Genomic DNA, 15,831 nt, shown 5'->3' on the forward strand with positions numbered 1-15,831 from the left:
GTTACCATGCTACACGCTTCTGAGCATTAGAAGGGTCACAGTTCAAGACAGTATCATGGAATGTTTAGTGCAGATATAAATCTAAGGTATCATTAAAAAAAAAAAAAAAATCGGATCATGAAAAGTTTGGCAATGCGCATCTACATAATGTCTTTAAAAATAAAAAAGGAAACAATTCCAAATTGTCTAAACTACCTTTATACAAAGTTACTATTTATATACTTTTAAGTATGAAAAATTAAATTTATAATGCAAATTAGGAACATACAATAATCTTACAATATCATACAATGTGATAAAAAGGGGAAACCGTTTTTGGCCTTTATACAAATGTATATATATATTTATATATATATATATATATATATATATATATATATATATATATATATGTCTGCATTAAATAAATGCAACCCTGACATATTGTAACTTAAAACACCAAAACCCAACGCACAGAACTATCTTCCATTTACAACCTATAACCTGCAGTGGAAAGTAAAATGCAGGCGACCATTTTGGAAAAATAGCCTAAATAGTGCTTAATGTGCAAAATGCAACATGCCAGTGTGGGCGTAGCATGTTGTAAGGCTGTAATCCAGCACACTTTAACACAGTCAAAACTGTCGTACCTACGTCCCCCGATTCAAAATGCTGGTGCGACAAAAAAATTTGGCAAATTTCTGGAATCATAAAAAGTTAGTATAAAAATACATACTCGTATATAACTTCACACATTCATACTGTAAATTACATCCCAAAAATAAAATTTCTCTGTAGCTTCAAATGGCAACAGTCTAGATGTAAAACGTCAGCAAAGGTTTAGTACGTCAATAAAAGTAAAACTGGCATGTCACTGCAAACCAATTAAATAGGTATAAGAGGTAATACAGCTCCACAACTATACAGTACCTACTACTACTGTAGAGTGAACGTTATTTTAGGAGTACCTGCTCTACATAAGTTCCCTTTAGACAAAAGCACATGGAAAAAAATAAATCTATGAAAACGTGTTAGTGTTTAAGATGTGATAAGTTTTTTTTGTCTGCATTTTTCTTTTGTATGCGTTTGTTTTTTTCTTTTTTGTTATTTTTTTTTTTTAGAGAAATATGCAAAAAGGTGCAAATGACTTGAGGCTCACATGGGTAGATCAGTACTGTTGTGCCTAGTCTTTCTAGAAGTACCGTCGTCACGTGGCAGTGCTTTCTGCAGGTTAGACATAGCAGCAGTCCTTTCAATGTCTATTACAGCATACAGCTCGGTCCGTCTGGTAGGAGTTTGAGGGAGTGGAGTGGTTGGGGTCTTAGGTGTCTGAGGGTTGTCAGAGTCACTACCACCTTCTAAATCAACCTGTATGTAATTAAGCTGCCTGTGCTCTAAACTTGGGCGTCTTATATCAAAATTAAACACGGTTGGTGTACAATCCCGACGCCTCGAAAACTCAACTTTATGAGCACTTAATGGAACAGTCACATTCTCAGTGTTCACATAGTTATGCATTGGGTCTAGGTTATTGTGAAAGCCATTAAGAGATGGTGTCTTTGGTCCTAAAGGGTCATCATCCTCCTTACTGGGCTTTCGTGCCTCCCAAACAGGAGGAAGAGATGGTAAATTTTCATAGTTTATTAATGCAGTCCTCCTCTGGGCAGAGTTGTTGACGTTTTGCGCTTCTGTGGAGATAGGTGGGGGAACCCGTCCTCTTCTTGTCCCAGACGGAGGAATTGACAAACCATTAACATTCTCATATACCATTTTATTGCCCGAAGGTGTATCTCGGCGTTCATCACTGTCATAACCAGTGTCCCACTCTGTGCTATTTGGACAGCTATTGCTGCCACCCTTTCCGCTGCTTTGTGGCTCCTCAAGTTTCTCCAGTTTCTTTTTTTCCATTAATTGTCTTTGAACAGGAGTTGGTCCTAAAACAAATTTCACACCTTCTGGCTCTAGGATAACATGGGGGTCTTTGTCAGGAATGGAAACAGGTTCTGCTTGGACTGCGCTTGCTTCTGCATTGGAAACACGTTGCTCAAGTGGTAATGGTATGCTGGGCCTTGGATCCTCCTGTACACCAGATGTGTTAACGTACGTATGCACCTAAACAAAATGTGAGGGCAAAAAAATTAATAAAGCTATAAATGGTTTTATACATTAGAACATAAAACAATACTTAGAATTAAGTAAATACAACCTCAGGTGAATACAGCCACATGACAAATTGCAGCATTAGATTTTAGGCCAAAATGCAGAAGCAGTGTATTTAAAAAAATAAATAAATAAATAATTTTTGTACACCTTAACTGCTTCCACAAAATAAAGAGGGTGGCCATCCACAAATTTAACCAGCTGCACAAAAGCAGATATTTTGTCAGTTTGCTGATCTGGAGCATTCAGATGTGTGTTAAAACAGTACTAAGAAGGAAAGCCATCAGCAATGATCTCAAACAAGCAACTGCTTCTGACCATCAAACTGGGTAGGGTTATACAGCCATTTTTAAATCTGAAGTTCATCATTTTACAGTAAGAATACACAAGTGGAAAACAATCAAGACTGTTTTCCCAGGACTGGACATTTCAGGAAATTCACCACAAGGTCAGACCATGTGATGTTCAGAGAAACGGCAAAAAAAAAAGCTACATTTGAGACCATACGTGCTTCAGTTAGCATGTTAAATGGTCAAGTTTATGACAGTACAGTTAGAGATGTGGAGATATTTTGCCATAATGCAAAGTGCTTATTTCTGTTCTCCTAACTTAGAAAAGGGGCTTTCACACTTTCGCCTGGTTTGTGCATTCTGCCGGGTTTCTGTCTTTAGCCCCGGCGAAACTGGACAGGGGACGGAAACCCAGCAGTCAGTTTTAAAACAGAGTTTGAATGGGTTTGTAAAGGTGACTGCCCGTGTCCGCCTGCTGCCTGTCTCGGGGAAACTGGTCTTTTTAGTCGGGCACAAAGTCGGACATGCAGGATTTTGTGTCCAGTTTAAAATAAATAAGTAAATGCTTTCCCCATGGACAGGCAGCAGTCGGTCACTTTTACAAACCCATTCAAGCTAATGGGTTTTAAAAATGACCGCCGGGTTTCCGTCCCCTGTATAGTTTCACCCGTGTGAAAGCCCCGAAGAACTAAGAAAGGCCTTGTGTACAAGTTTCCTGGCAGAAATTATATACACACATTATATATATATATATATATATATATATATATATATATATATATATATATATATATATATATATATATATATATATATTCTTGTTTGAAAACTATGTCCTATACAAGGCATATTGTGAATTAACTTACATGGTCTTCAGGAACAAGCAGAGGATGGGTAGACTCCTCCCCTACAGATGGAAGGTGTGTGCTGCCCACTGATGGATGTCTACTAGAAGGGTGAGACGATGCATCACCAAAGGATGGATAACGTGGATATCCATTGGGTATATTTGACCCACTAAATCCAGGGGCTAAAAAAGGGGGAAAAGATTACTCAACACATGCTAGGTATAATAGTAAGTACTAAATCTCAACAGAAAGCAAATGCATTCTTCAATCTATATGTTGAGAAATTGGAGATGTCCTTATTCTTGAAGATCAAAGAGAAACATACAAGTGTAAAGTCACTTTTCATCCATTCAAATGAATGGCCAACTATGCAATTTTTGAGATCACCAATTATTTCAGGGACTTCCTCATAATATTGATATACCGTAATGGGGAAAAGGGTGGGTGTCCGTGGCATAACCTCTTTAAAAATGGTGGTTGAACACGTCGAATAAGCCCAGGACAGATCTCAATTCAAAATACCGAACTAAGAAAACTTACTAGTTGGGGTGCGTGGTGTTCTTGGTACGTCCAGCTCCGTTTGAGGATTTCTTTCAACCACTGGCTCCTCCACAACGCTTATACTATTATTCTGCATGATTTCTTGCAACATATTAAACAACTCTTCTGCCCGAGCACACTTAAAGGCAAATATTCCTTTAAAAAAATAAAATAATAATTAAAGGTAAAATAAAATTACACAATATTAGGGATCATCCACAACATTTCTCTCTGCCAAATGTAACAAGAGGAAAAATGAGAACACAAGGTACAGTTTGTTCAATACATGAGGATTGGGGGGGCATTTTAATGAGTAGAGAGCTGTAGCAATTTTGAGTCTAAGCAGTCAAATCTAATATATATCTTTCCTTTTTTAAATCTATTTAAAACTTCCAAACAGTGTAATGAGGAAAAAAAAAAAAAAAAGCAACTGCCCCCTTTGTACAGGCCTCTAGGAACGATGGGAGAGGAAAGGACAGACAGTACAAAGGAGGCATTGATACTGATGTACATTGCCTCTTTGGACAGCAGAGGGAGCCCAACTTACCAGTACCAGCAAAGACAACCAAGTGAGGTCCCAGCATTGGGTTGCTCTTCCTTTTGCAAGCATTAAGTTAAAATTGACATTCATATTACCAATGGTGTTATGTGGGATATTAATGGCCCTGATCTTGAAGTGAAGCATTCATTTAAACGAAAAAACCCCAAGACTTTTACTTTACTTCATAAGCAGTGATTTTGTTAGATCCACTAGACGATACAGTAAAAAAGTAACATATGCATACTGACAAGTGGGATAAGGAACAGATTACCTGACTTACAAGACAAATTGAAGTTACTCAGTATGAGTGTTACTATAGACTACCCCTTCCTTCCAGTAGCCATACGGGTAAAGCATTAGGGTAGTTTCATACACCCACGATCAGGCTGAGAAATGCGGTCTGTATGTCTGTTGTATACGGTTTTATGATCTTGTGGAATTCTGATCCACAGTATCATGTGAATACTGCACAGTATAGCTGGGTTCATTTAGAACCACACAGCATTATAAAACAATATGATGTTCCATTTTCAAGTTTACTTTTAGGGTCGTGTGTGTAGCAGCCCTCCATCTGACATGCTCCCTATACTATGATGATATTTGTATTCGATTCCAGCAGGGAATGGAGCAAGAAGACAAAGCTGGTGGCAATACCAGTCTCCACAGCCATGTCCATTCTCAAGTTTGGAGCCCAAAGAGACATGAACCAATATAAGGGAGGACTGGTTTTATGCTTTTTCCTTTTTTTTTTTTTCTAACTCTTCTAGTGTTTTATGCACCCCCCACATATGTTCAGAATGACTGCTTAGTCTTTATAATGGACATTTGCTTTATTATTTTGCTATTGAAAAAGAACAGTAGAGTCCTACTATTATAAAAGGTTTTAATATTGCAAATTTATACAGGATTAAAAGATTACTAAAAGGTTATTACTGACCTTGTCCAGTCTGACAGCGTCGTCCACTTTCAAAAGAGAAAAGATTGGAGTCATATCCATATCGGCGCAGACAAAGGTAAGGCCATTTAACAGAGTCCCGCTTCCGCGTATACAAGATGAGCTCATTTTCTGTTAGCTCCATCACTCCTGTGCCCAGTTCATTACCATCATCATCCACATTAATAACCTGTGGGAAACAAGAAACCACAAAGAAGCATTAGCCCTGCCTACATTCACTATATGCTCGACACCGCCTACAGCTAACTGGTGGAGTTCAGCACGCAAGGTACCACCTTTGCATTAACTGAAGTGGTGTCCATAAGTTGCAAGATCAATGTTTCAAGAAGGTACATATCATAAGATGTCATGTATAGCTTCCTATTACTGTTTACAGAGACCAATGCAAGACTCTGTCAGCAGGATCACCCATAGTAAACTATCCACACAGGAGTGTAGGGCACCTAACACTAACTAAATTGGTACCGTCATTATGGGAATCTGCTACTATTTTCAAGAGAAATCTTTACTTTTAGCCCCCGTGCACACGATCTTTTGGTTTTAACAGCCAGCACACTGACCTATTCCTTTCTTATGGCCCCTTACACACAACTGTTACCTATCCAGGGTCCATGAATGGGGTCGTGAATCCAGAAGTAAAACTCAGGACAAGTTCTATTCTTGTCTGTTATGCAGCCCAAGTTCATTGATTAGGTATAGAGATGAGCGAGTACTGTTCGGATCAGCCGATCTGAACAGCACGCTCGCATAGAAATGAATGGACGTAGCCAGCACGCGGGGGGTTAAGTGGCCAGCCGCCATCAAAGCGGAAGTACCAGGTGCATCCATTCATTTCTATGGAGCGTGCTGTTCGGATCGGCTGATCCGAACAGTACTCGCTCATCTCTAATTAGGTGTATGGGTCCGTGGAGGTCATGGATGCTGTAAGGATATTATGCATGTGCAGTTCATGCAGTTTTCTCATGGACCTTAACATGCAAATGTGTGTGAATGTAGCCTAATAAATATGCAAATACTTTGGGTGCACCTTTCCTTGCCAGTGCCAGGCTCTCCTCCAGCCTCCCTGCCACTATTTTCTAAGTCTCACCAGGGAGAACATACTTTTAATCGCTTCATTCTAACCTTTTGTGTCACCCCCTCTACCTCATAGATTGTAAGCTCTTCCGAGCAGGGCCCTCAGTCCCATTGTGTGAAGTGACTATTTCTTTGTAATGTACCTTTTTGTCTGTATTTGAACCCTACAAATTGTACAGTGCTGAAGAATATGTTGGCGCTATATAAATAAAATGTATTATTATTATTGTATTATTCTAACATCAAACTATCTCCTTTACTGCTGTATACGTAGTTGCTTATGACCTCTAATGATGCGATCATTGGTCATTAAACAACAGCAGTGATACATTTACAGCTCTGCACGGCTACACTGACCTTATGAAAAGCAGTTCTCAGATAGCTTGAACAACCAGATTGGCACAGGGTTGGGTTTTTTTTTACCATTTTCAAAATCTCCTTACATGTGAAAAATTTATAAAATTCCCCCAAAAAATAACACTACTGTTCATGAATACTAAAGTTTGTTAGGCTTTTTTTTTTTTTTTTGTGGGGGGGGCGATGTTTCCTTTTAAACATTTAGCATTTATCCATAAAAGTTAGGTTAGTGGGTATCCACTTGGACCTACAATGATCACTAGAATTTAGGACTCCTATTCTCTGTACAAAAGATAATTGGAACCATGAAAACAACCATTTTCTGAACATTAAAACTTTGGGACAACGGCAACCTTTGAATGATCTATTACCTTAAACCTGTTTTGGTGGTTATCTGGGAAAGTTTCTTTATCTGGACAGCTACAACAGCTACCCATTGCTTCTTTAGAAGACCATGGGATCACTAGAAAGGCAAAGAAGAAAAGTTATTACATGATATGATTTTTTTTGCATTCTGTTATTAAAAATCTTTAAAGGAATTACACCACAACTCTACTATGATAGAGGACAGGGGATACATTGGTGAGACCAACACAGTTCCAGAGGACAGAGGTGTTTTCACCCTCTGTCAATGTAGTGGTGGATACAGAATGTACACCTCTGTTCCATTTACTTGACTGGGAATGCCAGAGAAAGCCAAGTGCTGCACTGAAGTGTATGAAGCGGAAATGCACTTTCTGCTCCCACCACTAAATTCACAACAGGGTTAAAATCACCACCATTCTTCAGCAGCCTATCACCAATCTATATCCTTTGGTACAGATAGGAGATAAATAATTTTTGTGGTATTACCCCTTTAATAAATAAAGAAGAAAAAAAAATCAAGTTTAAATGTGTATACCTGCAGACAGTAAACAGATATAAATATATATATTTTTCCTAATACTTTGCTTCTTTTTCAAGTACCTCATTCAACACAAACACCCAGGCCGATTAACTCTCCTATGAAACTGGCTTACGTGTGTTAAATTCTACCATATCTATCAACTTATTTTCATAAATCAATAGTACTTGATGAAATAAGAAGTTGTGTAATATGTATTAAAGACAAATGTCCACTTCCCAACTTCTTTCCTCCCACTGCCTCATCTGTTCACACCACAGAAGATCCATACACTCTTTATGCCTATGTTGATGGCAGGGGGATGAGAACGCTGCTGGAGGGAGAGCAGAGACTGCAGCATCTAGAAAACTGGAATATAAGATTATTCACTGCTGCATTTTCACCACCCTCCATAGACATGAACAGCGTACAGTTCAGAGTAGCAAAGAGACAGAGTAAAGCAATTAAATTGGGAAGTGGACATATTTCTTTCACAAAGTTTCTTCTTTGAAGCAAATTTCTAAAAATAAGTTGAAACCTTAGGTACGGATTAAAGGGGTTTTCCAACATAACCATATTTCAGTTTACAAACAAATATTTTTGCAACTATAAAGAATACATTGTGAAGAGTTTTAAAAATTTTCTCTAACCATTTTAATGGCGACAGTCTGTTGTCTTGCTTGGATGCCAAAGTTTCTATACTTTTTTGGCTGCTATACTATGTTTGGTTTCCTTACAGTGGCCAGGTTATCTTCTCATACATGTAGTGTCCCTACCTGATCCTGGCTAAGGCTGGGTTCACATCTGCATCTGGTATTCGTCTGCTTGCAAACCATTTTAAGAGAAACATGGTTGGTACAAAAAGGATTCCAAATAGTTACACAGTGGACACCCAAATTGGTTCTGTTCGCATGTTCTGTGCGGACATCGTGCAGAAAGCACATGGACCCCTTTATAGTCTATGGGGTCCGTGTGCTTTCATAAGCTCACCACTTGCCAATGTGTTCGGTAGTCCGTTCAAAGGGTTCCCTATGTGGACTCCCCGAACAGATTACCGAACGCAGATTAGGGCGGGTTCCGGTCTCTGTCTTCTGCCCAAGAAACTGGACAAGAGATGGAAACCGGCACTTTTCATACCAAAAGTGTCAACCCGTAAGCGTTTTGTGGTCTCTGCGGCAAAAGGTTTTTTGTTTTTTTTTACTGGACACAAAGTCGGACATGCAGAAGACGGAAACCTGAAAGCGGAGACCGGGGCACAGATGTGAACCTGCCCTTAGTCAATGGGTGTCAATAAAAAAAAAAAAAAAAAAATTAAAAAATTTAAAAAAGAACTTTTTTGTCGTTTATTCATCAGTTTGTATCAGTTTTTGATCAGGTTTTTTTTTTTTTTTTTTTTTTTTTTTTTTACTTCCTCCATTCGTTCGCGCAGAAGGAAAAAAGGATTGCAAAACGGACACAAACAGATAGCTATCCGTTTGTAATCCGTTTTCAGTGGGCCTCAATGTTAAAAAAACAAAACAAAACAAAAAAAACACATTGGTTGCTGTCCGTCTAAAATCATTTTTAGCACAGAAACAAAATCCTGCAAGTTCTACGTTTCTCTATGCACAAAAAAAGTGGAAACCAGATGGAAATGGCACAAATTGATACATGTGGATTACTTTTAAAACCCACTGAAATCAATCAGTTTTAAGCCGGACAGTTCGAAATCAGTTTTTGAAGATTTCAAATATTGATTTCGAACAAATTTGCCGAACGCAGATGTGAACTGGGCCTAAAGCGGACTTCCTGAATGGAAATGGATCTGCATAACTAAAGCGGTTACCTAAGGAAACCCACAGACTATAATGGGGTCCGTGTGGTTTCCGCACAAAAAATGCAGAGAGAAAAATGCTGTTTGCAAGACTTTTCTCTCCACATAATATCATGCAGTTAGGAGAACGAAATGGCCGGTAAGCAGTTGTGAACCAGGCCTAAGTCCCAGATCATAGAAAGTTCCTCCATTCATGATTGTATTCACTGGCAACTGAACAAGACAACACACTGTCATCATTACGATGGCTAGAGAAAATCTTTAAAGTACTACAAAATTTGTAATTATTTATTAATTACAAAAATGTTTCACTTTAAATTGTCTACAAATCTACATAAGGTTATGTTCATGAGAAAGCCCCTTTAAGGATATTAAGAGTGGTATGATCACAATCGGGGTATGCTGTGGCAGTGGAGTGTGGGGCTTTAAGGAGGGCCAGACACCACACTGGACATGTCCGTTTTAGAAAATACTTGCAATTCCCCATGAGACCAAGGCCTCAGTCAGGTGAAAAGGATAGGATTGAGGAGCTTTCCTGGAGAATATGCCTTGGAGAGTGAATTCAGCCTCAGAAAAAAACTAAATCTGTGACATGGCAAACATCTTAAAGTGTATTACATTATTTATATTCTAAAGTGTTTCCATTGAAAACAAAGATCATCAACAAATATGAAGAATTACTAATGGTAAGGAACTTACATAGATCTGGCCATTAATCTCCCTAGCCTCTGCTGCAGCATTAGGACGTCAATCTCGTACCATGATAGCATACCGTATGACTTCTTAAGCTGCGATTAACCTTAAAAAAAAAAAACACACACACAAGAAATCAGCGCCTTGCAGACTACTTGCTGGCAACATGCTTCACATTAAACATGATCCAAGGAAGCATTTTAGTGGCATGTTCCAATATCCTCAGCATGTCACTTCCCCGCCATCTCCCTGCCAACCCACACATAAATTCCCAGGCTCTTCGAATTCTCATAAACCCGATGTGCATCACAGGCCTCCCAAAGTATTGTGTGCACAGTCTTATTTTTTTTCCCCTTCTTTTTCTCTAGTAGCAGCATCTCTTCTTATACAGGTAGAATATATTTGATAAAAATTCAATCGAGAAAGAAAAGCTGACGTCATCACAAAGAAACTTGAACATACTTTTTTTCTTTTTTTATAATGAAATAAAATCGGTTTAAAAAAAAAAAAAAAGTGAAAAAAGATTAGCAATAAATACGTTAAATCAAAATGAAACCCGGTAGTCCTAAAGCATGAAATCAGTCAGCAAGAAAATATTCATCCACCTACACATGAGTAAACATTCCCTGGGACACAGCCTAGAGACACACACTGGTTTGTCTGTTCACTTTCCTTAAAGAGATATTGCACAACACTTTCATAGTGACTGTGTGTATGCAAGTATATAAATATATATCTGCTGCAATATATAGCTCTGTAATAAAATCATTTCACAACTACATAAGTATTGCATTGTAGTTCATATTTCAGAACCACCAGCAATGAATGCTTGCTTTTCAACCCGCATTAAGACGACATGTTCTGACATTTTAGATGTTTACAGACATACATACACATATATATCTACACACAGTGTGTGTGTGTGTGTATACACATTATATAAAAATACACTTTTTTCTTTTTATATAGACACATAATGAAACCGGCACGCCTAAACCTGAGCCATTTAAAATCTGATATACAAAGAATCAAACTGAATGCCAAGTAAGAGAGTGCCGCCTGTGTAAATACCATAAAGCTGCACGATCATTAAACTAGTGCCAATAAGTCAGAAATATGTTGGCAACTAAATAAAGAGTGTCAGAGAATAATGAACTTTATATGAAAAGCAAATATTAACTCTTACAGTGGAAAAATAATCAGACATAAGAGTCTGCAATCTTTCTACATTTCATGTCATCCTCTTGTTTTAGATTTGGTTCTGAATTGTCCATTGTCATCTGTATTTGTCTTAGTCTTTTACTTATCAGTGGACAACCTATCCTTAAGACAGGTAATCAATTAACGATCAATGGTGTCTGATGCCCAGGACTGACTATCAGCTATTTGAAGAGACCATAAAGATTGCATTGCTCCACTTCACAGAAAACTAAGCACAGTGCAGCCCATTGTATCTGCTTCGTAATTGCAGCTCAGCCCCATTCGCTTGAATGGGAACAGGCCATGTAAAAGATTAATGGTACGTCACATGGTCTGTGAAGTGGAAGCAATGCCGAAGAGCACCACTACTGCTTCAAGAGGCTGACCCACGAGGTTCTCAGATGTCGAATTTATAAAGCTCGAAAAAACTCCTTGAGGTTAAGGCCCCCGCATTGCGTTTTTTTCGCCAGTGATTTTCAGAGAAAATTGAAAACCTTCTGTCCCTATTATACATGTAAGAAAACACCACAGTTTCTGAAGGTATAATTGACATGCTTACACAAATGTGACTGATTTGGAAATTGCAGCATTTCTGCTGCAGTTATTTTTCTGCAGGATCGCATCCACTTTGCAGGTACTGTAAAATGCTGCGGTTTTTGACTTAGGGTGCATGCACACTACGTAACGCCGGGCGTGTATGAGAGCCGTACACGCCGGCGTTACAGCAGGGCTGCCGAGCACTTCCCATTCACTTCAATGGGAGCGCTCGTAAACGCCGCTGTTACGAGCGCTCCCATTGAAGTGAATGGGAAGTGTTCGGCAGTCTGCTGTAATGCCGGCGTGTACGGCTCTCATACACGCCCGGCGTTACTCAGTGTGAATGTACCCTTAGGCTGTGGCCCCACGAAATTTAGCTTGTGTTGCAGATTTGTGCTGTGTTTTTTTGTTTTGTTTTTTTTTGAGCCCAAGCCAAGAAAAACTACAAAAGTAATGGGAAATGTATAGGAATCACTTATACATCTCTATTCTCTCAATTCAATCCTGGCTTTGGTTAAAAAAAAACCACAGCAAAATCTGCAACAAAATAAAAACAGCTTTTCTGCAACAAGGGGCCTTAGCCTTAAAGGGGTTGCTCAGGCTAAAATATATTTTTTTTTTAATTAGGCCAAGTTAATAAAAAAACAAAAAAAAAACAAACACCACACATACTTACCTGTCGTCAGTGCCTCCCAGGGCAGTCTGGTCCTCCAGTTCAGTTGTATTCTTCTGGCGTGACCGCTTAGGCCAACCAGTGGCCTAAGTCAAGGACACAAGTCGTCACAGCCGGCGAGGATTTCCACAGAAGACAACAGTCAAGCAGCAGGACCGGACTGTGCTGGGAGGAAACCGGAGCCCTGGGGACAGGTGAGTATGTTTTTTTTTGTTTTTGTTTTTGTTTTGTTTTTTTTTTTGGGGGGGGGGGGGGGTTTCACCTCCCTCGGCCTAATTGAAGAGGACCTTTCATCTGACACTAAAGCGCTACGGTCCCGGGACCGATAGCGCTTTACACCGGGCACAGATCGGGAAAGTCGATAGTGCGCTGAATTCAGCGCACTGTCAGCTTTCCAGCAGTATATAAAACTGCCTGTGCCCAATCTGATGAAAGGGCCTCTTTAAAAAATAACATTTTATCCTGGACAACCTTTTTATGGATTAAACTTTTTATCTTGATATGTGTCAGAGATTCAAATGATACATTTCATAAAGGAATGGTGGACTGACGCTGAATTTCAACTCCCAATTCTTATGTTCTGGCATAAAATCTGTCAACCAAAGTGTCTGGCAGTGTCTGCCCATGTACAAGCTATTCATGCATGTGTATGGGGGTAGGGTATAAGAGACAGCTGTAAAGAGACAGATTTCTACTGACAGCTATTTAATGGATATGGGTACTTGTAGACTGATCAGCAAACTCTCAATATCTGAGAGCAGCGGCAAAAGAAAAGTTCCCGTTCTACAGATCTGCTTTTAGCAGCTCACAGAATAAAAAAACCTACATTGACATGATTAGCCATGCCGTCTGATATTCACATTATTAGTTTATCCTGCACACAAACCTTTACTAGTGTAACAAAAACTAAAGCCATCAGTGATGACAGTATAAAGAAATATGTGAGGTATGCCGGACTGTAAAACTGTCAAGCAGGCAGCAAGAACTTCACGTCATAAACAAGCACAAATACACTCTGAAAGAATGAAACACAAACCAAAATATATCATGCCCATGACATCTGTCCTAATACCCAACCTATCTCCAAATGGATTACATGGGTTTTGTGCCTCATATTGTAAGAGCCTACCCTACATTCTTCCCCCAACACCCCAAGTCTCCCTGGTAACGCGTAGCTTCTTATATGGGCAGCAGGGCTGTATAAGAGGTTCCTTGGCAACTGAAATTTCTCCCTCCCTTTTGAAAGTGGGAAAGGCCTCTCTCTTTAACTCCCACACTACTTATGTCAAACTTCAAGCAACATTTGTGCAGGGTGGAGTGAGAGGGACAGAAGGTTCACATCAAAGACAGATCCCACTTCTAACAAAGGATGAAGTAGCCAGCCTCGCTCTACAAGAGAAAGCAGAGGGGACCGCGTGCTTGTAATAAGGGGAACCGGCCTGGTACAAGAGCAAAATGCTGAAAGTGATGCAAATGCTACATATATATACTAAATGCACATCCACCAACATCAAAATACTGGACTTTATTTTCCAAATCTATTAAACTTTGTTCCAAAAGAGATTTAGAATAGGAAAAAGTGAAGCGTTATGTTTGATTCATTCTTCCAAGGAAGTATGATATGGAAAGCTAATAGGGGAAGAACACATACACCATTTTTGCGCAGTTTTTCCAAAACCAGAAAAACTTTTTTTATAGTTTCTACGCACATTTTTAACTTTAATTTACCCGGTTTCTAAGATTGATAGCTTATCCTTAGGATAGGCCATCAATATTAGATCTGTGGGGTCAGACACAAATAACACTCCCATTGACTTCAATGAAATCTTTTACACGTGTAAAAAAAAAAAAACAAAAAAAAAAAAACACACGCCCAAAACTTGACAAAAAATGCAACTTTTTTTTTTTTTTTAACACGTGTAAAAGATTTCATTGAAGTCAATGGGAGTGTTATTTTTACATGTGTATTCTATACACGTGTATTATACTAAAATACTCTTGCGTTAACTCCGTGTGCACGAGCCCTAAGAGACATTAGTCCTACTCCACCCCACCCACATACACAGAGTGACAACTTTTCTGTATTGTGGGTATAACCAAAAAAAAACTGTCAAACAGTTCAACCTGCTGATTTCACTGAGACCTTCAACTATATTACATGTATGGAGATCCCCGACTCTCCCCTAACAGATGATATTAAGGATAAAATTAGGCATATTGAATTTTATCTTGCTTGATCCTGCAATCTCACAGATTATTCGCTTGTGGAGAAATATCTGGGGGCATATTACCCTACTTACGTTTGACAGAGCCAAGTCTGCATATGTATGTGGGTGTCAGAAAGAATAACTGAAGAAGTATTTTTATAGCAGTACCTCAAAAACAATGCTGCCTAGTTAATATTTCAGATATGCAATCAACTACAACGTAACTTACATTCTGCAGCATAAAAAGGAGCCACATTCTATATGTAGGATTGCTCCAGTACACTTCACCACTTTAACTGCACTCTTCTTGCTAAAGCACAAGTGATGTTTTTCATAGGGAAAAAAATGGAGGGGTTTTAACAGGATGGGTGGGGAGTGGCTGATCAGTGCTGCTAGTGATCTGTGGAAAGACTAGTAGGTACATCTTACATCTCAATGACAATTGTACAGCATTCACAATACATAACTGATCGTTAAGGGGAATTTTAGTCAAGAGTTTCCATCACAATGCTCTGGGATTCATTTCTAAGGGCTCAGTCTTTGGTTACAGCTTTATTAGTTAAAAAAAAAAAAAAAAAAAAAAAAAAACATGACCACACTTACTTTGAACAACATTGAACATTCATGTTCCTATATATGAAAGATAAAAAATTAGCATGCATGGTTGTATAATGCTCAAGTAGTTATAAACTGCAGGGCTACGTGTGCAGCATAATACTGCAGTGTTAAGATACTACAATAGTGAAATGGGCCATGTTGCAACCTATAAGGTGCTGACTGTAGTCAGACAGAAGAATTACAAATCTGACAGATTTCTGTATGACTACATTCTCTAACATTAGTGTGACTGGCTGCGTGACACTGGTGATGTCACATAGTTCAAGGTAGCTGTGTAGCCATCCGGACTATTTTAAGGATGCTTTGGCAGACATTTTGTATTCTTTGTTCTTTCTGACAAAGGATACACAGCTTTACGTCAACTAAAACTACAGTTTTGAGAACCTGCTTGAGAGCTCAGTAGTCTGAAGCCATTCATTCCGGCTTCACCATAAATATAGATAGGAGAAAAAACATATACATG

At 38.9% G+C, this 15,831-nt stretch overlaps 1 protein-coding gene across 2 annotated transcripts in view; it reads right to left on the minus strand.

The window, feature by feature from the left end:
* Positions 1 to 357: 357 nt before the first annotated feature.
* FRS2 (fibroblast growth factor receptor substrate 2) overlaps positions 358 to 15,831 on the minus strand; it is a 31,020-nt gene continuing 15,546 nt past the window's right edge. The window contains exons 2-7 of one of the 2 annotated variants that reach the window (XM_075274392.1): positions 10,140 to 10,239; positions 7,116 to 7,207; positions 5,296 to 5,482; positions 3,818 to 3,973; positions 3,296 to 3,459; positions 358 to 2,091 (exon numbers count right to left, since the gene is read on the minus strand). In XM_075274392.1, the coding sequence (XP_075130493.1) occupies positions 1,135 to 2,091; positions 3,296 to 3,459; positions 3,818 to 3,973; positions 5,296 to 5,482; positions 7,116 to 7,181 (1,530 nt within the window). In that variant the 5' untranslated portion in view covers positions 7,182 to 7,207; positions 10,140 to 10,239 and the 3' untranslated portion in view covers positions 358 to 1,134. Of the gene's footprint in view, positions 2,092 to 3,295; positions 3,460 to 3,817; positions 3,974 to 4,364; positions 4,415 to 5,295; positions 5,483 to 7,115; positions 7,208 to 10,139; positions 10,240 to 15,831 lie in introns of those variants that run through there. The other variant, XM_075274393.1, reaches the window with a different exon arrangement.

This window comes from Leptodactylus fuscus, chromosome 5, assembly GCF_031893055.1.
Source record: "Leptodactylus fuscus isolate aLepFus1 chromosome 5, aLepFus1.hap2, whole genome shotgun sequence".
NCBI lineage: Eukaryota > Metazoa > Chordata > Amphibia > Anura > Leptodactylidae > Leptodactylus > Leptodactylus fuscus.